Consider the following 27,617-nt stretch of genomic DNA (forward strand, 5'->3'; position numbering starts at 1 on the left):
GCAGATATTCTCATTGATCATTATCTTAATGTAAATATCCTAAATCAATAAAGGAATTTATACCAACAGAGTAGTAGCTATTGTTAGATGATATGCTTATTGAATTAACTAGCATCTCAGGATTTTGCAACAGAACTAAATAGAATACAAAAACTATTTCCTTATAAACATTTATTAAAGGAAGTGTAGCATACACCTTATATTGTTTAAGAATGTTTTCAAATGAATGTTCTTTATTTAGTGAACAGTTTCTTCAAGCTGTTATCTAATAATCTGAAACTTACATTACGTTTGACTTTTTTCCAGATATGGGAATTACATAAAATTAACATCGTGATAGTGAAGATAGTATCAGTGACAATGTGCCAAAAGATGGTATTACTCCGTTTCTTTACTATTTAATATTTTAAAAATATCTTAGCTCTGTGTGGTTCCTTGACTTTATACCACAGCAATATTAGTCTTATTTGCTTGTATTATTTTAATTCAGAGTTTCCCCAAAACAGTTTTTGTGATACAAAGGTTAGTCCCAATGAATGGCCATAAAATCCAAAGCGGAAAATAGATAAGCTTTAAAAAAAAATTCTGTTTTACCTTCTTTTGTCTCCAAGCATGCCGTTCACTTGGTTAAGAAATTTTCTGCAATCCTATCAAAACACAGACAGTTCTTAAAAAATTGTAAAACGGAAGTTTACCTGCCTGGAAATATTTTTCATAGGACTTACTGTTTCAAACTCAGAATCTTTAATTCCTTTAAATGCATTGGACACAAACTCCATGGAAAAACACTGGCATGCCAGTTCTCCTCTTTGTTTCTCTGACATCATTCTGCATAAAGCTTCCGTAATGGCTACTTGCAGGTCGTAGTCTACAGCGTAATACATTTTATAGGAATATGAGTTTTAAAGATACTACTGATGTGAAAAAAATATTATTACGTAGGAAACTGGTATAAGCAGTGCTGAATGTTTCATATTACGTATCACATAATATCCAAGTACGTAACCCATACATAGATAAAGAACTAAGGGAATAAGACTAAAAAACTTATGTTTCAATATGAAATTTCAACCAAACTTTCAAGGAATGTCAGAGCAACACTAGGACAACAAGAGATAAGTTTTCAACTTTCACCTGTCTGAACTGGGAAATTGTTGGATACCAAAGTGATCACCGAGAGAAGTTACAGTACTACTAAACATGGCTAGCAGTTCACTGTCCTCAGTGAGTGACTTCCTTATGAGCTGTTGTTATTTTAAAACTTATATTCTAGAGAAGAAAGGACTGAAAACTTCAAAGAGTTAGCCATACACTGCATACATATGAAACATTCCAGTTTGCAAATTGTTTTCATGCAGTATTTGTATTTTTCAGAGGACTGTAACTGCAACATTCTGCAGCTTCTAAATGTCTTCTCTGGATTTTTAATTGTTCTGCATGTAATGTTTAAGAAGCTCAATACTAAATTGTTTATTGAGTCCCATGCTCACCTCCAGCATCCAAAATTCTCCTCCCCATGTCACTCCTGCCAAACAAAGTAACGTTTCATCAAAATACAACAGCAACACAAAGCAGAGAAGAAAAGTTTACTTAATTACAAGCTTTTAATGTATGAGATGAAACCCTGATTCCACTAAGCTGTTAGACTTCAAAGGGGTAAGTCTGTTACGCTAAGGATATACATCTGAAAGTACTGCTGTGGAAGTGAATCACCTAATATATATAATTTTTATTCTATTTATTTTTTGAAATGCTGTAAAAAAATTGCTGCCATGAATAGCTTGATCTTCCAGGGACTGATTCACTGTGTTTTACATACATTCTTATAAATAAGAGTTTAATTATTTTTAAGACAACTGGGATGAGAAGAAGCCCAACCCAGATCGGGAAAGAGGTAAATTTAGGCTTGTAATGGAGAAGAACCCATGAGAATACCTGCCCACAGCCACTACCCCTGGCAACGCAATAGCAAATGCAAAAGTGAGTTAAAGAGGGACCAATCTGCATGCATTATAAACAGCCTTAGTAAAAACTGCCTTCCCAGTATGCAAATGATGTAATGATATAAAAATTGTACTGAAGATTATTTACATGACAAGAAACATTTCTTTTGTAGAAAATATCTTTTTCCTGGCATCTCGAGGCACGTTGTCAAGCATTAAGTTAAGCTTTCTTACTACCTAAGAAGAGTGGAAAAAAGGGAGTAAGATTAACTATAAAATAAGCTGTTAAAGTTTAAGTTATTCTTATTTTGGGCCCTTGTAATATATTTCATACCACTGAAGAAAATAACATGCTCAAATAATAGCAAAACAAGAAAAGACAATGAGTTATATCTGACCTTAACTGTTATTTATCTTAATACAACTACCTCAATTTCAATGAATTACATTAGCTTTAATGTGATCATCAGCTGTTAAAAGTTATGTTTCTTATCTGCAGGTTTAAATACAGAAAAAGAACTTTCAAAGCTAGAGTTCTGTCTGCAGTTGATTGCTGAGCTAAAGTGTACCTTAAATTTGCATTAAAAAGCCTTTCCTTTGAGGATGTGGCCTTTACAGAAGACTTTTTTGTAACTTTTCCTTTCTTTAGCGAGGAAAAAAACCCTGACAACCTGAGGTTACTAAAACAAATGGGAGAAATTTGCAGTATAATAGAAGGTATACAAACTTCCTGCAAGTATCTAAAGAATTTACAACCAACAATCTTAATTCTATTTATGGCGGTTGTAATAGAGCATATTATTTCCTACACTTTTGTACAGCTTTCTCACCAGAATCTTAATACCACTGTTTTGTAATTTACTGTCCAAAATAAAAACTACAGGTCAGTAATCTGAACAAAACAAAACAAAAAACCAAACCCCAACATATAAATGACAACAAACATTCCCAGAGAAACATTAAATCATCCTTCTGATACTAGAGCACTACAATATTCTCTTTTTTTACAGCATCTGTACAGTTAAATTACTAACTTCACAAAGTCTATTAAAACACTAATCAGAAAACTGTTGCTTAAAAAGAAGAACATTTACCTCCTGCTGAACATAAATACTAATTCTTACATCAGCAATGAGGGTACAAGTTCTCAGAACAAAGTTTTCTAGTATTTGCATTTTACCTAACGAACAGGAAAAAAATAAAGTTATTGAGAGTGCATTAGGGTGCTCCCTCATCAGCATTTGGAAAAAGATTCATTTTCATTTAGAAACAAAATATAGTGTGCCTTCCTTTCTATATAGGATTACTGATATTTAGAAATAAACATCTTAAGCTTCATGGTTGAATGCAAGACAGAATAGTTACTTCAATTTATAGTAACTATGGCTCTTTATGACGTTTCTATTCCTGTGCATCACTGCATAAGTCCCCTGGGCATGAGATCACTATTTTTAAAATATAATCAGATCAATTCTATAACTTAGCTCTCTGAGATACAATTCAGACCCTGGAATTTATCTTCCCAGGGACAAAGAAATGAATCTTTCATTTTGATCGTGACAGCTTAATGGTCTGTAGCGACTTTCTACATAGTGCTATACTGAAAGGTAGGAGCAGCGTGATATTCATAACAAGGTCAATAAAGAAGGACTCCTGTGCTATGCTGAGCTGTAACAGTAGCTGAGAAACAACATTCTTTTTAGGAAAAACTCAGTTCAGTTGCCATCTCTGAGGACACTAGGCTACCCTGCTTTTTTATTACCGACATCAACAAATTACAAGGAAATCTGTCAGCAGAGCAACCTCAAATTAAACAAAGTTACAGCTGACATTCAAGCTTTTTTCACATGAATGAGAAATTTAGTCCTTTGTCTGCAGAACAGCCCTCTTGAGGACAAGCTCTTTTCTATTACAGTTTATTATCTGAAGCATGTAGATCTGGTGGTATATTTACATTACATCAAGAAACTTTGCACCACCCTCATTATACACATTCTTCTCAGAATTACCTTGCCTCAAGATGGCTCCACAAGTAGCGAGAGTTATTTTAACACTGATAACTTTAAAATGTCTCTTTCAGCACACTTTAATTATCATATCTAGTGTACACTTTTTTTAAGCTCACCTTGAGGTCTGCTATCACATATAGCCTACAATAAAAACCAAAACAAAACACATCATTTTGATACCGTAAATATTACAGCATAAAAATCAGGTAACATGTACCTAAAGCAAGTAATCAAAAAGCATTTAAGATTTTAAAATTATTTCATCCTTAATGAAGAACATAAGAGACTTCTTCTAATACCACATGTGGTTTCACAAAATTATATTTCAGTTAAATTTATGGAAATTATTTCCCCAATTACAAAAATTTTTATGAATGGAAGAAAACTCACACATCTTATAAACTTGGCATCCTGGGATTAGCATACCAATAATTTATGTAATCAAAATTAGACCAAGACGAAATTTTTTTGTTCATTGAACACTTACGTTGTTGGGTTTTTTAAATTTTATTTCATGATGCTAATCATGAACAGAAAACAAGTACAAATAAAGGCAAACTATTTATTCCCAAAGACTTATAAACTATTTCAGAAACCATTGTAACATTAACTTTAGAAGGACATTAAATAGAAGGACATTAAATAGAAGGACATTTGAAAGTCTTTTTGTTGCTAAACCAGTAATTATTTTGACAAATACACACTATGTAGTTTATTATGAATATATTTTTACCAGCAATATGTTGAAGAAATCTTCAGCCAGACTTGTAAGCATTTCACTCTTTTCATTTCCTCCGAGGATCAAAATTCCTTTTAACTTTTCAAACCAATTAACCATGTAAAGAGAAAATAAATCTATTTTAATAGCATGAAAAAGGACAATAGTTTGTATTATACTTAAGTAAAATCATACAAATTATACAAAGATTAAAACAGCAGCAACATTACCAGTCTGCCGAGTGTACTTTAGCCCCAGACTGAAATTTTTCACTCACACTAAGCAAATGTAGGTGATTTCAAACTAATATAAGTAATTTCTGTAGCTGACTTTCTAACACAAAAACTAGAGATCTAATTTTACAACTGCCATCACAGAGAAAAGAGCTGAAAATGGATAACGGCTGAAAGAAAAAGTGTGTTTGTAGGTGTGAATATAAGCATGAAGTTATCATCACACTTTTTTTCTTTTTTATTAAAGCAGTTGAGAAGGCAATTGAGTAACACTCATCTGATATTGTCATTAATTTTCTTCAGTGAAATCTCTGCTGAAAGCAATGCGGGATTGGTGCCTATTTTTCAGTATATTTATTATGTTGAGTTACAAATGATTAATGTATTTAACATGCAGGTTGAAATAACACAAAATAATCAGAATAGCACTATAATCTGTTGAAAGAACAGGTACAATATTGCTGTTGTGAGTATTAACAAAAAAATTACTAAATGGCACCAGGAAATTCCAATTCCTGACTCAAAAGCAGTACAGCAAGTTCATATAAAAAGACATCATCCTGTTGCAATTGCTGTAAGCATGTCTAAATTATATATGGCATAATTTGCAAACCCTTCACTGTGGTAGAGCAGCATCACTTCATAAGGAGCCACTTGTCAAAGAACATTTAAATCTGAATTATGTTTGTTGCATAGTTATGGGAAATTCTTAATTCAGAAACAAGCAAGGACCAAATCGAATACCAAGCTGTTCAGCACTGAAGTGTTACTTATGCACGCTTTATTAATTTTTTATTCTTATTATTTTTTTTTTAGAAGTTCATGTATGCTTTATGGTTTTACTTATCCTTCCAATAAGACCGTATTTTATCATTGCTGGAAGCCCATCTTCTCCTGCTATGCTGATTTTTTCCCCACATTTCTGAATAGAATTTAGTAAAGTGGAAATGCTTTTGACTTCTTGTTTGTCCAGTTCCTGAAATTGAAATTATAACATAAGCTTTAGTGTACAGTTCTAGAAGAACCTGTATTTAATTAAACAGATGCCTTTTTGTTCTCAAGAGCCACCTTAATTGCAGCTTGAAGTAGAAATTTCATTCTTAAATTTTATTTCAGTTTCTCAAATCAACTGCTGGTATAAACCAAGCCAAATTAAAAAATGTTTTTCAGACTATTACAATGACAGTATAGATGATTCTGATGTAATGATTACACTACCCGACACAGAAGCTTGTCTAATTTGTTGACAAACTGTTTGCTGCATTTGTGAGAGACATTTTCACAGTCTTCTGTTGCCAGAAATTGTTCTAATAATTGGAAATCTTTTTTTCTTGTAGCTTCATCAATTAACTTTTCAAACTGTCAACAATAAAACAGAGCAACTGTATTACTGTGTGCTTAACACCAATATTGAATCAACAAGATTTAACGTAGGTTTTATGCAATCATCTGTTGCATTCTAAGCAAATATTTTGAATCACAAAATCATTAAATGCAAAACCTGAAGTATAGAACACCATATCTAATACATTAATCATGCAAATACTTACTCAATGAGTTTTGAATTATTTGCCAGTTTTCCTTAACTGAATGGTTTTTCTTTCCTCATATTACAAATAAACGCTTACATAAGTGCTCATTGTGTTAATATCCCTTCCTTAGTACATTTAGTATTTTGCATTTCTAAGTTATCTATTAGTGATTTTAAAAGATATTAATATATTTGAGGACTACTGCCTTCCTCAATTATTTTGCCACTCTATTCTTTCTAAATCAATTATAACCAGATTTCACCACTTTGATCTTAAGTATCATCCCAACTGATACATATATGTCAAATGCACATAATTTATTTTCATCAATAACAATTTCCAATTCGTCTTGCTTTCTAGCCAGCTACTTAGCATTAACCTACGTCAAAGGAAAATTTCTTTCTACCACATTCTTTGCCACACTGCAAATTTTACTTGTAAATATCAGGACTGCTTTAAGCTAGTAATTAAAACAATCTATACTCATATTCTGGTCCATAAGCACATACCTGTATCTCATTCCTGGCTGCCATTTCTGCAATTCATCTACTCAGCTGCATAAGAAGGGAAGAATCATCACTTGACCAACACACAATTCACTGACATAGACTTCAATAGGTTTTGCAAAGATGTCAGTAATCGGTCAAAATACATTACAAATTTCAAAGTTTGTCACTAGTATAAATACCATTTTAGAAATTAAACTAACTGGGGATATAAGGAAACATCCCTACATGGATAAACAACTGCTTAAAATAAAAAGAGTGGGTGGAACAATCAACTTTGGCAATGGAGGAACAGAGGGTCCTGCAGCAGACTCTCGGTATTTCCTCAGTGAGAAAGAGCATGAAGATGGCCAATTACACCATCAACACCAGGTTATTCAGAATACGTAGAATCAAGAGCAGAATTCCAGAAGGGCCTCATTATAAAATGGTAGATTAAATAATTTAAGAAAAATGCGATAAAATCATGCAGGGAAAAAACCTTAATTATACATACAGTGATGGGCTCTGAGATGACTATTACCACTAAAACCCAAGATCTCAAAATTATAGTTTTCTGAAAATTTGTCTTAATACTCAAAAGCAGATAAAAGTATTTTGTTTTCAGAGTTAACATGTAAAAAAACAAGCTTTTTCATGCTTTGTATAAATTAATCTACATCAACCAACCTACCATGTGCAGTTTTGGTCTCCCCATCCCAGAAATTACATAGAATTAGACAAAGCAAAGGGAAATAATGATTAAAAACAGGGAACAACTTCAGCAGAACAAGAGACTGGGAACACACACTAGTCATTTCTGCACTCCTAAGGAATACAGAAATAACAAATACAGGTTGGGTCTTTTATTATTTTTTCCAATACAAGAGCGCAACAGCCTATGGGGAAGCCTTTGCTATCACCTCACAGGTCTCCCTCCTCACCTGCCTAGTAAGACAAGCCAGAGAAGAAAAAATAAACCCTTCCAGGTGCCTCCTTCTCGATGAGGGAGTGAGACCTCTGCCCTCGAAACACACGTAGTCACTAGCATCTCCCCCAAGAGCTTTGTTACTGAGAAGAAAACGCCCCGTAGTGCCCCCAGGCTCCTCAGCAGCGGGGCGCGCCCCGCCGGGAGAGCAGCAGGCCGCGGGGCGGCACAGAAGCCCCCCGCAGCATGGCGGCCCTCACCTCACCGCCGGAGCAGAAAAAGGCGCCACTTCCCGCCGGCCAATCACCCCCAGCGCCCGCAGCCTCCAGCCAATCGCTGCCCGCGAGCACGGCATGCGGACCAATCGCCGCCGGAGGTGCGGGGCGGGAGGAGGGTTTTCCTTACCGTGAGGCAGCTCCGCCCACCGGTTTCTCGTCCCTCCGCACCTGGCAGGGTCTCGCCCAGCCGCGCAGCTGCCGCGGAGGAGGCGGCGCCGTGCCCAGGCCGCCTGCCTCAGGCCGCCTGCCTCCGGCCGGCCGCCGGGGCTGCCGGGAGCTGCCGCCGGCTCCGCTGCCGCCTCCCGCTACGTGATTCTGACCCCGTTCGGGAGTGGGGGTGTGGATGGGGCCGCAGCCGCCCTAACGGCTATAAAAAACCCCGCCGCCCCCCGCCGTGGGGCGCCTGCCCTCCCCGCCGAGCGGGGCTGGCGGCCTGCTGGCCCGGCGCCCTCGGCTGCCGCCCCGGCTCGCCCGTCCCGCTGGAGCGCACGAAGCGTACGAAGCGTTGCTGGGTGTTTCCTGCAGCAGGAACGGCTGCAGCCGCGGCCCTAGGGCGGCCTGAGGGCAGGAGGAAAGGGAAGCCACCGCCTGCAAGGGGCAAGGAGAGGCCCGTGGGGTGGGTTTACTAACGTGCAACACCTAGTCGTGTTGTGAAGGGGCTGCGCCTGCTTACACGGGACCTCCGCTGTTCTACTTGTTTTATATTTCAAATTGTCATCATTACCCGGTATTTAGAACACTAAGTTCAGTGCATAGTGTAGACGAGTTACTGGGCGTGAGTTTGCTAAGCCAATGTAATTCATTTGTATGCTCTATTCAGAAACATTTTCACTACCATCAAGTGCCTGAGTAGGTAGAACAGATACAGAAACTCAGCTACAGGCCTGTTGATAAAGGGCTTCTACTGACATTTGTGGTCTCTATTATACAGAGGGAACTGGGTGAGGTGTTTAATGAGATCCAGCCGTTCCTAAGTGGGGGTTACCTGTACGGGTGTGATACTGGTATATCTATCACCTGTATCACAAATACAGGTGATAATATCTAGCGTGAATCTCTCATACTCCGGCGCAGTATCAGGAAGCCTCTCCATGCGCACCTAGAATAAGCAGCGATAGCGGAGCATCTGGGAGAAGAATCGCCTTTCACAGCAGATAAACCTGCAGCAATTGTAAATAAAATAACACCACTGACTTTCTAAAATAAGAAAGAAAATAAATCAATACTATAAAAGGCAAAAAAACTGTACAGAAAGTACTTTAAATACCACCAGATGTCAGTGTAATTCAAGAAAATGCCAAGTATGAGAACTGGAGTATGTCCACTGAGGAGTTGATCCCATAGGACTGAGCAGTGCTGAGCATTTTGCAGGAGGCATGTTTGGCTAAAGGGATTAACTGCTGTCACGTTCGCTGTCGGGATACTTTATTAGAAGGCAGTGGGTGATCTGAAGCAGATCTGTAGAAGTACAGCTTTACTGAGAAGCCTACTAGGGACAAAACTTTGCATGAGGTACTTGAAGCATCAGAAGTTTTGTATAAAAACTGAATTCTATTATTTTCATCATACGAAGCAGAAGTAATAAAAGCTAATTTGCATTTGATGCTTTCCCTTACCAGTCACATTAACATACACACAGGCTTAGACTATCCACAGATTTTCAGATTTTGTAAAGAAAACAGCCTTACTCATTCTACGGCAAAAGAAAAGCGAGCCATAAAGTACGGGAGAAGCGGATCATACACTTTCCCGCCGGCACTAAGTGTACTGGCGTGACTGGGAGACTACTGTATGTTCATTTCTCATTCTCTAATGTCTATTTTGCTTGGTTTAGCAGAAGGGAGGTCAACAGAAAACAGAATTTTCATCAAGTTATGCATTAAACAGTCTGGAACAAGCAGTGAAACTATTTGGGCCACAGATATGGCAACTACACTTAACAATGTCAGAGGAAATGGAAGCAAAACTGTCTTTAGGGTAGGGTAGCACTATATGCAGGGACCCTTTCTTCACTACAGTAGCAGAAATATTTACCTTCGTTACAGGTACTGGAAAACATTGTACTGGTCGATATAATCAATCTTCGGCACAGCTGCCGTTGTATGTAGAACTGAGATGGGTCAGAAGCATCGATGCCAACAGTTTTAATATCAAATGTCAGCTGAAATAGTTGCAGATCTGAGATCATAAGGAGAAAGCCAAATCAGGAAAGAAGTCAGTACTAACATTAGACTCATGTTGACAAATGACTAATCATTTTGACTTGCCGTTCTGTGTCTTTACCAGGCAATGCTGTAAAGTACATATAACATTATATTGAGCACTGACAATACACTAAATTAAGTACTGTAGTTACGATTGACTGTTAGCATATTACTATTACTACAAGTTGGAATTTATTTTTATTTTAAGATAAATACAAAGAAACTATGGTTTTGAAACTAAATGTAAAAATAACACCTATATTGGAAATAACACCTATATTGGAAATAACACTAACCACCTGTAAGATAAACCTGATGGTTGGATGCTCACAGCAAAAGCCAGTCCTTCTCTTAAATACTCTTACACGCATCCCCACACACCCCCACCCCCGAGGCTAAAACAAATTCACCTTGTTTTCAAATGATTTGTTAAAATCAAAGACCACTATCTTTGTTCTTTGCTGGTCTCCTGGTTAGTCTACACTGTGGTTACCATATTTATTTCCAGGTGATGCTTAATACTCTACTTTAGTGAGTAAAGTTATGACAATTAAGGTGTTACTGCTAGTTCTGAATCAGATCAGTAGTATAGGAAAATGGAAAAACAAGAGTCATAAAGACAAGATATTATAATACCATGCTTTCTAAAAGCACCACCCTTTATGCATCTACGTGCATATATCTATAACACATAATCTCTATACTCTCTAATAAAAAGTGACATTGACATTCTTAAACAACTTAGCATAATATAGACATTCCTATGTATTTAAACTGTGATTTGCAATAATCATCCTTCCCCCAAGCAACTTTGACAATGCAGTGCTGAAGTTACTAACACTGATTAAAAAGGGGTAATGTATGTCTTTATGAATTATGTCTTCTAGTTAAATGTCTCCATTTTGCTTCAGAAGAAACCTGGCAACAGATTATTCAACTCTTGAACTGTATCAAGTAAATGCTTGCCACTGACGGAGATGCATTCCAGACGGAGTTGCTGTAGAGATGGACACTCATTTAACATACCCTATGTAGGGGTATTTTCACGAAACCTGTGGGTGAAAAGAACATGGTTTGAGAGGAGAGACTGCAGCAATGAAAACGGAAAGAGCAAATGGAAGAAAATAACACAACTGTGAGGCTCTGAAATGAATGAGTTAAGTACAGCCTAGCACAGCTTTGGGAAGCGCTATTAAAAGACAACCCCTTTCTCTTCTTTTCCACGAAACCGTATTAGAATCAGCTGGCAGTGTGCCTTTTCCCAACATTAGATCTGCAGATGCTGCATGCACAGATCTCTGAGGTGAAATGACAGCGAATTCCATATAAGAAGTGACAGCCTGGTCATTTTTGCAGCTGTACAGACTAATCACTGTATTTTTATCACGTGCTGTTTGTTTTTCAGCAACTCAAACCCACCTTACTTTCCCGAGTGTGCTGCTGTGTAAGTGGCAACTCAGCACTAAGTTGCCTCATGAGTTTTCTTAACTGTTAACAGGACAAAACCAACATAAAATTGTGAAAAGCTTTTATTACAATCTTTTGTATTACAATAGCCATAGTTTTTTTTATTGTTTTTTAAAATGAATCAAGCACTTTGCAACTGTACAGCTCTCCACTAAAAGAAAACGACCTTTTGTCTAGCATATGTGCTTTATTGATAGACTGTGTAATGTACTTTGTTCTGGACAAGACGTTTAATCAGGAAAGACGATCCCTTTTCATTTACATGGATTCCATATGTTTCTTTAAAAAACATGCTTGGAAGAACCTTGAAACTGTGGACTGCTAGACATTAATTTATTGTATGACTATAATAAATACAGGTTTTAAAAAGTGCATTATATGGCAATAACCCTTGTGAAGAATTCACTTTTAGAAAATCCTCATTAAAAGGGAAGTGCTCAATTTGAACACAGTGCAAGCAGTCGTCCTGAGAATTTACAAAGGTGGGTGTAAGTTTACCTTCACGACAGGTGCGTGTCACCACTACTTAATGGCTTAATCCCTTTTTTGTCAACTAGAATCCTTTGTTTGTTTGATGTTCACTACTGAATGTGACAGGAAAACATACCTGCAAGTTTCATCTTTCCCGTGACAGGCGCCAGTAGTCGTGTGTGACCATTTGACAGCTTAATCCCCAGATACTCTCAGTTCTGCTACAAGGTAGCCCTGCTCAACCGCAGTCAGCAATGCCAGACAACTGGTTTAGTAACAGCTACTGTCAATTCTTCTCCAGCAGTGCAAGACAAGCAAAGAGAGAAAAGGCAAACTTGGAACAGTGCTTTAGCATTGAAGATTTTGCACACGCAAATACCCTGAGAGGCTGCGGAAGGAAGACAATACAAGCCAAACTCACACTGCTGAGACATTCATTTCTCACCTCTCTGACACCGCAGTATACACGGCATTAACCTTTACGCTGACAGCCTCAGCTTTACATAATCTGTCCCTGCCTGCGATAACACTCAGATTTGACATTTGCTAGCACATGAGTCTCTCCCAGAAGATGGCCAGTAAGCCAAGTGTTGCATTGGGCTCCAGCAACGTCCACTGTAAACTGGTGTCAAATACCAGTCTCATAAGAGAGTGATTTTTAATGGTGTGCTAAGAGGCGATTCAGTGGGTTTGCTGATGGAAGAAATACAGTAATTTGGGAGGGGGAAGGAGGGGGGAACAATACTTTAAAACAGTGCCTTTTATTCAGCACAAGTGCTTCTGTGCATGCGTGTGTTCATTTTCTTCTTACTTCACTGACAAGTACATAAAATGCCACTTCTATGGACTTTAACAATAGCGGATAAACTTTAATGGAATTCCTTAAGTGAGCAAGTTTCACCAAAGTAAGGGTATGCAATTTCAATTCATGCCAAGAAAGATTCTTCTGCAGTCACTGAAGGCGTGTTTCAGCTCGTCTAACTCGACAGCTAGACTCTGGCATAATTTGGCACAATCTGCACTAATGCTGAGAATTTCAGTATGGCAGAACCAGTCCCGCAGCGTTCTCTCTGCACTCAGCAGAGTGACACAGTTTGTCACACCACAGGTAGTCTGCTAACTATAGCGAAAACATCTCCATTGACTATGAAGAGCACAGGTTGACCAGTTCAAATATGTTATGTCCTATATCATCATACGTTATTTAGTCATATGAAGCCCACCATAGGAGGCAAAAAAACCTTACGATTAGATAGCGCCCCTTCTTACAGAGCTCTCATTTTTTGTGCCATACGAGGAAGCCTACGCTTCCAGTTCCCTGCACTGATTTTTCTAGGAGACAAGAGTTGCTGCCAGACTGGCAATCGTCACTCCTCTAACCCAGATACAGAAAACAACACAGGTGGATTGAAAGCAGGCAGCGCTCTTTCCTCTCCGTAGCTGGCGACTGCACCTCAGCCTCACCTACTCCTTCAAAACAATTTCAACTTAAATGTTCAACCTCACAGTGCTCCAGTACAACGTTAAAGCAGATAACACAGTCAACTCTCAATGGTTTCAAATAGGACTGAGTTTTCTCAGTACTCTGCAAGAGGTGCTCAGCCGCTCATAGAATCATCATTCGTGACTTCGGTTCCTTTGAAAGCCAAAGACTAATGGAACCAGGCAGCTTCTTCACTTGAAATCCTGGCTTTGCTGAGTGGGTATCACAACCAAGTAGTAACATTGAGTTGCCAGACACATTAATTTTCTTGGGGTTTCCACGCTTCCAGAATTACTCAGCACTTTCTGGACTAATATATACTTGGCTGTGGGTTGCTTACAACTGTGATTTTAAAAACAACTTGTGATTTTGATGAATAAGCAGCAATCCAAAATAAGATGCCTGAATAAGTGGCCCGATTTTCATAGTATAATCCTTCTAAAAAGCAGCTCTTGAATATATCCAGGCAGCCAGTTTTGAAAATTTATGCTGCACGTATAAAGCTAAACCTTGCATGCAGTGATGAATATGTATAAAAAAAATCATGGACAATCTTTTACTTACTAGATTTAAGCCTGTTGCTAATCTTAAACCACACTAAAACCACAGAATGAAAGCAGCAGAGCAAGAGGCATGGGAAGACTCTGTGTAACTGTTACTGTGCTCTCCCTGCTGCAGAAGTGATTCTGTTTATGGGTCCATGTACGTATCAGTTTACCGGTAAAACCATCGTTTTGCTTTGAAGTTCCCGCTTTCTGTTGCAAAGGACGCAGTCTTGGAGTTCAACTGGTTTATAATGAGAAGTAGTTGATTAAAGAATTCACAGGTACTACTGCAGTAGTACCGGGATGCTGGGGAACACATAGCCAGGATTCAGGATTCTAGTGTACTACTCCATGGCTCTGTAACCAGCTCCCTGTATTGTCTTTTTTAAAATATATCTATATCTATGTCTATATCTATATCTATATCTTGCTCATATCCATTTCTTGACTTATAAATTTACCTGTTTCAGGTAACAGTGTAAGATCATTAGCATTCATATAGTGCTTTGAGATCTCCAACTGTAATCGCAACACAAGTGCAAAATTGCTCTACTTGCCCTTAGTAAAAACAGGTGCACAAGGAAAGGACAATTCCTGTACCACCACCTAGAGAAAAAGCTTACTTGTGCATCACCTGACAAAGATGAGAACTTCCCAGGATCGGCCTTACACAAACTTTGGTAACAATCATTCCTGCTGCCTACAGCAAACACTAGCGATTTAAAAAAAAAAAATAAATGGTGCCTTTTCTTAAGGGAAACAGAGGGGCTGATGGGATGTTTTCATGTATGTTTTGCTCATAATAATGACTTTCCAACCCAAATATTAATGGAAATATTTAACATGGTTAGAGTCTTAATAATATATATATAAAAACACAAGCACTTCCCTAGAGTGTCTGCCATCCAAATTATGCATAAATGGAACAGTGCCCAGACTTGGTGAGACAGTTAGAAACAAAACCAGTAAAGCCACACTGCCCGTTTAGAAAATAGACAGTACAAAATGGTAAAATAGATCAGTTACAAATATTCTATGTAACCCAGAATATTACTAGCAACATGAAGTGTCTTGTTTTGCTCTCTGATAGTCTGACATCATCCCTTGGAACCATTCTGCACCGATTCATACACCACAAGAAATCATTCGGGCTTTCAACGGCTGTAACTCAATACACATTTTGGCCCTTTTTTCTGAGAGGTTTAGAACAGTTTGTACAGATCATTGGCTACTTCCCTGCCCTGGAACACTTCGCCAGGTTTGGCGGGTTTCAAAAAGGAGACTGTTGCCATAGGAGCCATGCCAAGGAAGAGAGTGCCACCGAGACTACTGACAAGCTGCTCTGCATCCACTTTCTTCATTCAGATGAAGTGGATCCAGCTCTCCTCACATTCTCTAGGCATCTTAAGGGGGTGAGTCCGGCAGGTAAGACTGTAGTTTTCACCTCTGTTGTTATCCCAATACTCCTGGCCATTGACTTGGTACCTTGCTGCAAACTGGACTACAGAGCACAGCTGAAGGAGGAAAGGAGGCACAGGGAGAAAGAAAGTGAAAACATCAACCTGATCCTGGCCGTTTTTCTCAGGGATGCTACGGTGCCAATGAGCACACACTTCATGGAGGCTTTTCCACTGGTTGAAGGTGTATCGCACAGATACCTGCTTCTCAAAAGCAACATTGCGAACCTGGATGGTGCCACTGAGCCCCAGATCTGAGCTGGTCACTCGCTCAAGACACACCTGCTGCTCCTGAAGTCGGGAGGAGAAATCCATACAGTCTGCAGGCTGCTGGAAGTCAGGGACCAAGCACTGCATGGTAAACTCCAAGTCCGAGCTGCTGTACCAGAGGTCTGAGTTTATGGAGAGCCTGGAAAGGACATGCAAGGGGATCGATGGATCCTCCCCAGTCTGGAAGACTTTCACTTCAGTGAGCTCCAAGCCCAAAGCATCAGCAAATCTCACCCGGTTCGTACGACTCTGGCATCCAGGAACTTGACACTGCACTGCTGCCCGCTTCCTTCTTTCAGGCGATGTAGGCAAAGACCTCGCTCGGCGGCGTATGATAGGCCGTAACGCCGGGTCACAGCTGGAGGAAGTGCTGCTCTGAAGCGTATTTGGCTGGGGGCCCCTCTTGGCTGGGGTACTGCTCCGAAGAGTCATGCTGCTATTTGTACAGACTGCTGGGGGCTGCTGCTGCCCTCGTCCCAGTGCTTCTTCAGCCCGTAACATGTTCTGATAGAGATCGGAGAGGTAGCTGGGATTCCTCCGAGGACCACGTACCTCCATTCTTAACCGGTGACAAAAAATAAGCGTTAGCACTGCAGGTAATAATGAGCACTGCCTCTCTGAAGCACGTAACTTGGGAACGGCAGCCACAGACAGTATTTGACGTTATTGCACCAGATGCAGTAAAAATCAGCTGGAACAACGTAGCCTGCTGAGCAAAGGGCAGGAACCGTGAAGCTCTCGCAGTAGCTGGAAGTGAACCAGAGGCTAGTGCAGTGTATGGGGAGATGAAGGCAGTCTCACTGGCTGGTAAACTCGAGGCCGCTGTGCTGGCCGCTGGACCCGTTGCTCAGGCTGGAAAGGGATTCGAGGCTATCGCCCTTGATGCTGGCAGACATGAAGCTCTCACACAGGCTGGAGAGTGACTGGAGGCTGTCGTGCTGGAAGGACTCCAGGCTGTCCGAGAGGTCCCTGGATGCCCGGGGGTTGCCGCGGTGCGCCCCGAAGCCCCCTCGGCCGCCACAGGCGGTGCGAGGGGCCTGCAGGCTGTCCTCGCAGGCGCCGGCCGACCCCGCGCTCCCGCAGCAGCAGCAGCAGCAGGGACACTCCAGGCTGTCACACTGGACGCTGGGCGACTCGCGAGGGCTGCCGAGGCTGGGGAAGGCTTGCAGGCTGTCGGGCGGGAGGGAGCCGGAGCCGAGCCCGGGGCTGCTGCAGAGGCTGGAGGGAGCGCGGGGGCTGTCGCGGCGGAGGCTGTCGGGCGGGGCTGCGCAGGCAGGCTCGGTACCGTGGCCGGAGGGGGAGGGACCCGCGTCTGGGGGCTCCGCGGCCCACATCGGCTGCGCGGCCCGTCCCCCCTCCGCCCCGCGGCAAGGCAGGGCGAGGCCGGGCCCGTCCCCCCTCCGCCCCGCGGCAGCGGCAGCCGCCGCGCGCCCTCCCTCACCGAGCGCGCACGCGCCGAGCCGCGCCCTCCCGCGCCTGCGCAGCGCCCGCCCGAGGCCGCCCGCCCCCCCCCGCTGCCGGCGGCCGAGCCGAGGCAGGTACGAGGGGCGGGGGCGGCGGGGCCGGCGGGCGGCGGCGAGGGGCCGGGGGAGGAAAGGCAGAAAATGCGGTGGTTACCGGGCGGCCCTCCGGCCGCCGTCGTTACGGAGCGCGGTGGCCGTTACCAGCGGGAATCGCTGGTGCATCCCGGGAGGGAGCGGAGCGGGGCCGGCCATCGCGGGCTCGGAGTCGCGACACCGGCCCGCAGCCGCTATCGCATGACACTGGCTCTCTGGAGGAGGCCAGCTGCCCCGCCGGCGGGCGCCAGTGTGGTGGTCTGGAACCCGAGGGTCCCGATCCGGCATCCTGCCCTGCGCGCCCGCCCGGCCAGGGAGGTGGGGGGGGCGTTCAAGAAATAGGACAGGATGAAAGGAAAATAGATACAGATACAGAGATACAGCTATGAATACGAACAGAAATAGATAAATGGCACTGCAACAAAAGTAAAGGTGAGTGAAGAGAGGTGGTGCTAGTCATCTGTCACTTTTTGCCAATCGTATCTCTGCACCCTGGTATGGGAACGCAGTTTCTGGAAAATAAAGGAATGCAACAAATTCTGCTCTGAGTATTTTTAGCAGGAACTTATGAATACCGAGAGATTTGTTTTGGAAGAAGAAAAAAATGAAGTAGTTGATACAAAATTTGCATATATGAATATAGGAAGAGTGCATTTTCTGACACAAAAAGGACAACTCAACACGCACAGAACGCAGGTGGTTGATCATCTGTTCTTGTTAAATTAAGAGCAGAAACGCCCACCACCATTTGACTGTGATACTTGGCTCCAGTCAATACATGCAATCCTGCGCAGGAGGAACAAAATGACGATGAGCACGTTACACAATGAAAAGTAGCTCTTCTGACGCTGCTGTACCCTCAGGTGTTCTCCTGTATTTTACCACCAACCTTGCAGGGACGGGGTTGTAAACCACATGGCACGGGCCTGGTGGTTTGCAGGGCGGCTGGGCCAGCCTCCCGCGGTACTGATGTGGTAGCCGGGGCTGGCTGACAGGCTGTGCCGGCTGCCTGCAGCAGCAGCAGGGCTTCCCACAGCAAAGCCTGCGGCTCTCTGCCCTGGCAGCTTTGGCCCGCTGTGCTCGGCAGCTTTAGTGGCCAACCTGTGCCCCCGGGACGGGGCAGCACGGCTGCCCTCGCTGCTCGGCTCTCCTCTCCGTACCCGGGGCGATGACAGCTCGGCATGGATCGGCAATAGTAAGGCGAATGATGCTGGTTCCCATTAAGCGAGTGCTGGGGGAGGGGACGGTGTTTGCCAGTACTGTTTGGTAGCTGATTATGTTTATCTTACTGCTTTAAAAATAAATCACGCTGGGAGGAATCGCATGGTGTTTGTTTACTGCATCTCTAGGAGGTGGTGATGTTTGCATTTGATACGCTGTGTCTTACGAACCCAAAAGACTGGAGTCGTTTGAAGATTATGTAAAAATAAAGGTGCAGATACCCTTTAAAAAGAGTAATAATGGGACCAGGCATTCAAGAATATCCCTTATTACTGCACAGAGAGACACAGAAAAGGGAAAGCCAAATCAATGAACACCACAAAGGAATGGTAAAGTAAGGAAATTATTTTCTCTCTTTCTAGTTACAGAAATCTCTAAATACTGTAGATTAGTTAATAAGTGCATGGCTGTACTGTGCAGATTGTCATCCTCTCCTCTGATCCACAGCAAGAGAAACGACTGTGCAGTGTGATCATGCAGGTCACAAAGTGGCAGAGGTGACTGCATCAATGCTGGAGGCACAAGACTTATTTGCATTCTTTTATAAGCTCTTGAATTGGTGAAATCATGTTGTTTGAAACAAAATCTGACTATACTGACATAAAAACTGTGAACAAGATGTACAGCTTGACAAATTAACTGAACTGCAGTCAAACTAGATTAGACCGGGAGGGCACAGTTTGCTTATTCCTGTTCTAAAAATGACATTTTAAAGCTTTCCTTTGTAAAATTAGTAACATTTCTTGTTTGTAGAACAAGCACTGTTTTCTGATTCTTACAGGATACACTGATGTAATGATTCTGTGTGCCTACACAGAAATGTATCTGATTCAATTGAGGAAATACATATTTTAGTTTTAAGCTGTCCAGATCAGTAATGCCATTCCTATTGCTTGCATATGAGTTTTTCTCCTACTAATATTTCCATGACCCCAGTATAACATGAAATGGTGAATTTCGTTTGTGCTTTGCAATGAAATAGTTTGTGTTAATATCAAAATAGATTGTATGCTCCCTGCCCACTTCCACTCCTTAACTTTACAGGAGTAATCCTTAAAATTTTGTTGAGAGTATGCAAATGAGAAAGGCAAGCAAGATTTGCCTTGCAGTGGCCTTCATATTGTACTTCATAATTAATTTTGTTAAATTGCAGTAGGACTATGTACCAGGTACTATAGAAATTAGTAGTTAAAGCTGTAGTCTCTAATATTTACTATTTATTATCCCCAAAGTAACTTTGGGATCCTCTGACAGAGAATTCTATATAAGGGCTAAGTTCTATTATTATATCATCTGATTGATTGGATTATTCCCTTTTGCATTAGTAGTATTAAAAATATAGTAGTGCATTAATAGTATAAAAAATAAAAAGTGACCACGGCATAGTTCTGATGAACTTTAAGAATAGTTGCAATCAACTCTCTCTCTTTTTTAAACTGAATTGCACTCTAAACTTTTATTGTATTTCTGTTCTGATGATCGTTGCTATTTACATGTGCTATTCTGTTTAATCCTTGCTAGTTACAGTAATGGAAAAAGCCATCAAAGCACCAAAGGACTAAATAAACCAATTCCTCATGTGAAATCTTCTTCTGGAAGATTAGGCAAAAATGTATCAAGCACCATTGAAAAGGTAAATAATTCCTTTCTTGTTTGTTTGTTTGTTTACAGAAAAAGGGTACTTAGTTTATGTCAGCTTTCTTAATAACATCACATACTTTCATATCTATTCAGATTTCCTATGACACTCAAGATGGTGACCAACCAAGTATTTTTAAGAAAGGAAGAAACCAGGTGGATGACAATACTCAGTCTAAAAGGTAATTTTATGTTAAGATTGTCTATTTAATTTGTAGACATTTCAGACTGGTATATAAAATGCTTGTGATGAAATCATGGTTTCTCTGTTTTGTCTTTGGCTTAACTGGTCCCAGAATTCAGCATTTATGAGGGCAACAAATTTAAGTTATCAATATGGACACTTACTTAGTGAGTTCTCAGGCAAGATCAGAATAAAATAAACCAAAAAATATCGGTAGTAGGCAGCGTTATCTCTGCCAGCAGGTATTAATTTTACCTCATTACTAAGTTTCCATGCCAATTTTAGCTTCATTTGTGTAGATCCGTGTCCTTGAAGGAGGTAGCAAGACCCTTGTAAATTGTTGTTCCAAAGACATGAATCATTCTAACAGGATGTGATCTTTCTTTTTATTTAGGATCACGAGTGTTTGCACATCACTGCACAGAGTACAAGGACCAAAGATGAGTCTCCCAGAAAGAAGGCAAAATGAATCTTTTCTGCATGGGATCCCTCCTAGCAGAAAGGGCAGCACACAAGGTAGCTTCTGTAGGGTTAAAGATGTCCCGATGCAACATTTTTATGGCAGTAAAAAAGAACAGCTGGAAAAGAATCATGAAGAACATGTTGCTGAAGCTGGTCCATGTTCTTCTAAATGGCAAGAAGCATCTGTAGATGAAATGTTTCTTGATTTTGAATCAGTACAAATTATTAAAGAAGATGCTGAAGACGATAGTGCCAGTGATCTCTCTGATTCAGAAAGGATTCCCATTCCCCCATCTCCCTGCACACCACCAGAACTCATTCTCAGAGCTGAAGAAATTGATCCAGTTTGTTTGGAACATGTCCCTGATGCGGGTTTTAAAGAAGCAGAATATTACTACCCAGACTTCCTCCCACCCCCTTTCAACTCATGGGACTTGAAGCAACTGGCCATCTTTGTTAATGTAGAGGGTAAAACTGAATTTCGACCAAAGCCAACAGGATTTCTTGAGAAATACATTGATCGCCTTGTGCAGCTGGAATGGCTGCAAATGCAGACTGTACAGAATGAGAAAGGAAAGGCAGCCAAAGCCAGACCACAGACTGCTCCCGGCTCCATCCGTACCCTAAAAAGCCCTGGCAAAGGCAAAGCGTTGCTCAGCCCTTTGCCTAACAAGCAAGCAGTTCCCCAGGAAAGTGTTACAAAGCTGCCCAGAAGCTGTTCGGGTCACAGGGGAGACTCATACTGTGAAGAAAGTCGCCAGCTACATTCTCACCCAGGTCACTTGAAATTTTCTGAGAGAATGGGATGTGCAGTGTCTTCTCAGAGGCAAGCTGGTGAAGTAAGGAGTGAACTGAAAAAAAAACCAACTGCAAAGCAACAGCTCCTCAATATGCAGCCCTCTGAGAACAGTTCTAAAATTCAAAGTGTTGGTAATATCAGACCACCTAAGCAAACCCCAGTATTCCATGGTTCAGCTGCTCCCATCAAAGGCTTAAAAACATACGCATGTACAAATGCAAAGAAAAATGGCAATGCTAACAATTATGTTCCTTCTAAAAAACCAGCAGGGGACAGGAAAATAAAAACAAATGGCACGAAGCAAACACCACGCAAATTTAAATGAAGAAAAATTCGTTAGTAAATGTTGATGCTTCTTGACTGCTAGAAAGCATTTGGCCAATGCAGAAGGGTCATGTTTTCCTCAGAGGAAAATCCTGAGAAAATATGTTCTTGATGCATGGTTCTAAGTCAGCACTGTTCATTTCAATACATTTGATCTTAAGCCAGCAAGGCCAGCAGGAAATCTTTTCCCTGAAGGCAAGTGTCTTCCATTGGTCTTTCCTCAAAAATATTTACAATTGCTCAATGAAGATAACAATAGCAGAGTATGAAAGTTCAGAGAAATATATGATTACAACATGCCCTCCTATTGCACCAGTTGAAGTCCATTGAAGTCTGCGGTGTTGATGCTTACCTTGGTGTATTTGAGAGAACAGGATCCACGCTCTTTTTCTTGAGCAGGTGTGCTGTTTTGTGAGACAGGTTGGATGGTGGTGTTTTCAGATGGAAAAGGGCTCAACTGTTCTTGTTAAATAATGGAGCATGCTTATCTATGCAAAGTCAAACTAATTCTTCACAGAAGATGATGAATTGGATTTTTTTAATGAATTAGGTATTTTTTTTGATAAGAAGAAGAATGGAGATAATGTTCTGAAATATTTTAATGCAGAAAGGATTCTTTTTAAGGCAAAACATCGTTAGGGAGCAGACAGGTTCAATGGTGACAGATTAAGAAAATGGAATGCATATTTTTATACCCAGAAATCTTCACTGTGTTTACAGACAGCTTTCCTTGAAGTTCATTTTGTAATCCTTGATGCTTTTTGTCATTTAGAGGAAATGACCAAATTTCAAATTGCACATGGATATATATGACTAATGCAAAATGAGGGTATTACCAGAGACTCTGTGGCCTAATTTGCAGAACTGGTAGCCTCTCAAAACATAAAAAATAGACTCTTAGGGGATGAAATTAAAAGCTATTTTAAGTTCAAGTAAAGATATATTTTGATACAAAAGATACCTATTTTCAGTCACCCGAGATTATTATTATTTATCCCATGGTCCAGTCTACTTCAGTTAGCTTGACTTCTTGTTTTAAGGTTTAGTGAAGTGACGTGGGGAAATACCCTACAGAAAGGAATTGTACAACCAGGATCGGGTCTTGTCCTCAGACCCTCTGTTTTCTCTTGTGTCGGCGAGATAGAAGAGAATATGAAGGATAGTTCAGGGAGTATTCAAGTGTCAGTTCATCTGTTACAATTTCAAATCAATCACAGCAGCTGGGGACACGATCTTGTTAAAGATGAAATTCTAGAGGATGCTTTGTACTTTCATTTTAAGATGAAATACTGAGCAGCCTTAACTTCATCCTCAGCCACCAGTCACAGGGAACTCTTTATAAGAAGTGAGCCGAGGTCTGATGGACCAGATTTTACAAGTGGATCCTTTACATTGTGATAGAAAACGAATAAGTAGCAAATACTAAGGAGTACATTATGTATATAGTTAAATTGCACTTCTCTTGTTGGTCTCATCTTGGTTTTAAGATGCTTAGCTGTTTCTATTCTTTCATTGTGCCTACGAGATCTTCAGCTTTGTAAAATTTCAAAGCATGGATTTATATGTAGTTTAAAATGTGAGAATATTAATAAATGTAGTAATAAACTAGGGTATTTTACAGTACATGAAAACATTGCTCAGGAATAGTCTAAGAAATATTTTTAGTGTTTTTTTCCTAGTCTACTGGAGACCAAATGTGAAATTTTAGATTGATAAAGGAAACAAATATAATATACAGTATTACATTTCCATATTCAGTATCTGTGAAGTTACAGTTAAAATGAATTGTAGTTGCATGTACATTCAGCTCTATGCAATTAAAGTGAAACTTAATCTGACATGCTCAAAGATCAAATAAATTGGCTGTGTCAGAGGTGTGGTGAAACTTAAGAGGATGGCATTCAACACCAGCAATTGCAGAGGACCAGCACATTCTATTGTTGCTATTTCATCCTTTTGTTTTGTTCCAGACTCATCATGCATTTCAGCTTTGTTTAGGTGAAAGGTTCTTGCATCCAGTGCTAGAATTTCAAGCTCTGGCCAAATTCTGGAAGCCCTCATTAGTCAAGTTTTCCTGATTCACATTTACAGTAGTGAAAGGTAGTAGGACTGCTCTTGCCAATAAGCACTACTTTAGTGCACGATTTTAGTACACTGTTTTAGCACACTATTATAAGCACCAAAAAGCAAGGTGAGCAGGATCAAGTCAATAATCAGAATAGCAGGTTTTTTAAACAAATTCTGTTAGATGCAGTAATTAATTTAGCATGTTATTATAGCACTGAATATTAGTGTACGCTAAATTTTCCTCTGAAATGTTACTCTATATTGATGCTTTCCTAGGCTATAAGGAGGGCATGTAGCTACAGGCACATTTTGCATGATCACTTCTTAAAGAATAAATAAATAGTGTTTCTGTCAGCTTTGACCAGAGCAAAGGTGATTGGCACTGAGAAAAGTTTTTTCTCACAGACCTAGGAAAGTTTTGTTTTAATGTAGTGCATGAGATCTGATGGACGTCAGTCTGTTGTTGGAGATTAAAAAGTTGAGCAGGTGGAGATGGTGATGCCACTTAAACTAAGTCTGAGTACTTGTTCATCATTAAGTCCTGGCTGTGATCTGGCCAAGTAAGTTTGTCTCACATGATAATCACACAAGTTTAATTTTTGTTCATTGATTTGATACTTCTCATACAGTCTTCTTTGTTCACGTACAGAGCTAGAAATTCTGTGTTTGCCTCGACAAACAGCTTTTAGCGTGAGCAGACCTGCAAGGGCTGGATTTTATCCTGCAGCACTTTCGCTTCCATTTTAACTTGACTATGCTCTGGGCCTATAGATAAAAAGAGCTCCTTTTACGAAGAGGACTATGGTTTATGTTACCTTCATTTTGTCTTGATGGATATTGTCTTTAGAAGCACTTCTGAATATAACAGAAAAGTTTATTCCATCAAATATATTCAGTTTGGAATTAAAATACTTCCACAGCACAGTGTTTGTGTAGCTATTTATATTTTTTTCACTATGTTTAGCAATATGATCATATGTGTGTCTAAGCCTCGCATTGACGATGCTTCTTGAAGAACAAGCTTACTGTGATGTGAGATTTTTAAACAGAGGGATTTATTTTTTTTCTAGATAATTTAAAGGTTTAATGTTCTGCAGTACTACCTGCAGAACAAATATGCTCAGGTTGCATTTTAAATAAATAGCCAGATTCTGCTTCAGTTATACTAGTATAAACTTTGAAGAACTCTGTTGTTTTCCATGAAATTACCCTGTCACAAAGATGTGAAGAAACAGAATCTTACTCCAATATATATAAACTGTTTTCCTTAGCAATGCTAAATGGTATTTTTAATGCGTAACATGAAGAATTTTAACACAATACTGTTTTTCTCTTGACATGTTTCTTTTTTCTCCATTACTTGCATCTCTGCAGTGAAATACTGTGGTCAGTTAAGGTTTTACCTCCCCACACCCCCTCACACCTTGTGGTAGCTTTCAGTTGTATACAGCAGTTCCGAAGTTTCTGCACAATCCAGGTTCTCGGTCTCTTAGCAGTACGGGTGTCGAGCTTCTGCAGTTACTCAGAATTTATGCTCCAAAGAGGGGTTTTCATTGTGTGAGCAATGCATACCGTTCCGGGAAGAGGGGCTTCGCCTCTTCCTCAAGTGGAAGAGCTTTGCAAGGAAGACTCAAATCAAGCCCTACCTCCTAAATCATGGGGTGGCCACTTGTTAAGGCTGATAAGGTGAACTGTATTTTTTTTTTTTCCAACTGAGAGATTACATTTGCTGGTACAAATCTGGGGTCGTGGGGTGATTGACAGTGCTTCTCACAGAGGCAAAAAGGCTCAGCAGTATTCGTTCAGAGAAAGTTGAGTTTAGAGCAAATGGGTTGCCAGAAGTAGGGAGCTCTCGTCTCCCACTGATGCCCCTCTCCCGGGATGCGGAGCGGAGCGCCCAGCCCTGCCGCCTGGGTGCTGCCAGCGCCCCTCTGCTTTCTGCTGCTGGCCCGTGCCCGAGATGACGGCAGAGGGGTATAGTGCTGCAGGGGACGGTTTTGCTTATTTCTTTGGTCTAAACTGTCTTGTTTGACTCCAGACTGCTTAATTACGCCGCAATCCCATTATTGCTCGTGTCCTTTCTGTGTTTCATTTATTGTTTGAGGTAACTTCTATCTTGTATTTGCTATTTAAAGGATCTTGTTAAAAGTTTGAGAGTATTTTGACAGTTTTTCGAGTCAGTATGTGATACCTTTTTTGGAGCTCATATTATAGTTGAAATTTCTACAGTGTGAAATTGCCTATAATGTACTATTTTTTGCCCTATTTTAAAGGTATTGAGCCTTTGTTGCTCCCATTGGCATTAGTCGGCGTTAAACAGACCACTCTTATCTGGAAAGACTGGAACTTGATTAACTGAGAATTTGCAGCCCAGCTTTTGATGTTGGTAATCATGTGTTCTTATTTATTTGGACTTTTCGTGGATATTTTTGCTAGTAATTTCATTGGAAAGTGATCTTGTAATTCAAAGTTACTGTATATTTACTATATTAAAAGTGAGATACTGCCTATTTGTTACTTAGTTGTATTTTTTTCATCATCCACAAGATGGCACCTCTTAATTTTTCTTTTAGAAAATTTCTTTACTGCAGGGTAGGCTAGAGCTTGTAGCTCAGCGTATCTCAGCTCTATTGCTGCTGATGGCCAAGCTAGGGAGTTAAAGCTGTATGATTATTTCTACTCCGCATGGCAGTCACTTCAGTAGTGGCTGTGTTAAGGCATCGTAACAGGTGAAAATAACAGGAAAACCATCATATTCATAACTTTTTTTTTAAAGAGCACTAATCAACGAGTTTCACATTCTCTGTTATAATCTCCAGGACACTTAGAACATGATCCAAAGAACAGCAAAGACATGTGGGTAGATGCTTGCAGAGAACCACATTCTCGTGTTGCTAGTATACACGGATAAGTATGTTTAACTTAATTTCACACACTGCGTGTTCATATGTTTAGCTGAGACTAATCAAGAGGAAAACGAAGGGAGAGAGATTCAAAGGGGGGAAAATGGCATTTCCTGTTGCTGAAAATCCCTTTGCTTTGCTATTTCTGTAATCTTTATATTAAGCACTACAAAACTCCTCTGAGAGATATCACACAGGAATTTTACATTCAGAACATTCTTGCTATTTGAGGTTTTCCTGATGTCTAAACCAGCCTATCCTGTGCTGTTATTTAAGGCTGTTACTTTTTGTCCAGTTAATAGTGAACCTCAGAAGAGAGGCCGCAGCGCAGACCTCAGACCGCAGGAAGCGCCCAGGCCTTTCTCCCGGGGCAGGGACAGGCGGCGGAGCTGCCTGCAGAAGGTGTGCCCAGGTGGAGGACCTCCTGCAGCAGGGGGCTG

General features: G+C 40.6%; 3 protein-coding genes across 3 annotated transcripts in view; 1 reads left to right on the top strand and 2 right to left on the bottom strand.

Annotated features, from left to right (window-relative positions):
- Positions 1-6,968, bottom strand: part of SYCP2 (synaptonemal complex protein 2) — a gene marked incomplete at both ends in the record, with an annotated part of 29,090 nt that extends 22,122 nt beyond the window's left edge. The window contains 10 exons of the mRNA XM_082325696.1: positions 595-647; positions 726-868; positions 1,491-1,525; positions 2,092-2,180; positions 3,038-3,123; positions 4,069-4,093; positions 4,686-4,807; positions 5,747-5,879; positions 6,122-6,262; positions 6,945-6,968. Of these exons, the coding sequence (XP_082181822.1) occupies positions 595-647; positions 726-868; positions 1,491-1,525; positions 2,092-2,180; positions 3,038-3,123; positions 4,069-4,093; positions 4,686-4,807; positions 5,747-5,879; positions 6,122-6,262; positions 6,945-6,968 (851 nt within the window). The remainder of the gene's footprint in view (positions 1-594; positions 648-725; positions 869-1,490; positions 1,526-2,091; positions 2,181-3,037; positions 3,124-4,068; positions 4,094-4,685; positions 4,808-5,746; positions 5,880-6,121; positions 6,263-6,944) is intronic.
- A 4,873-nt stretch (positions 6,969-11,841) lies between these two features.
- On the bottom strand, positions 11,842-17,293 carry PPP1R3D (protein phosphatase 1 regulatory subunit 3D). The gene has a single exon (XM_082326235.1). The coding sequence runs from the start codon at positions 16,579-16,581 to the stop codon at positions 15,658-15,660; it is 924 nt and encodes a 307-aa protein (XP_082182361.1). The 5' UTR covers positions 16,582-17,293; the 3' UTR covers positions 11,842-15,657.
- A 1,746-nt stretch (positions 17,294-19,039) lies between these two features.
- Positions 19,040-22,536, top strand: FAM217B (family with sequence similarity 217 member B; the record flags this gene model as incomplete). Its single annotated transcript, XM_082326337.1, has 4 exons — positions 19,040-19,134; positions 20,322-20,433; positions 20,535-20,620; positions 21,017-22,536. The coding sequence occupies 4 exons, from the start codon at positions 19,040-19,042 to the stop codon at positions 22,206-22,208; spliced, it is 1,485 nt and encodes a 494-aa protein (XP_082182463.1). The 3' UTR covers positions 22,209-22,536.
- Positions 22,537-27,617: the final 5,081 nt, after the last annotated feature.

The sequence above is a fragment of the Platalea leucorodia genome, assembly GCF_965183815.1.
Source record: "Platalea leucorodia genome assembly, chromosome: 13".
Taxonomy (NCBI): Eukaryota; Metazoa; Chordata; class Aves; order Pelecaniformes; family Threskiornithidae; genus Platalea; species Platalea leucorodia.

Excerpts from the sequence above, each read along its gene's own strand:
- PPP1R3D (XM_082326235.1), bottom strand. The coding sequence starts at position 16,581 with ATGGAGGTACGTGGTCCTCGGAGGAATCCCAGCTACCTCTCCGATCTC.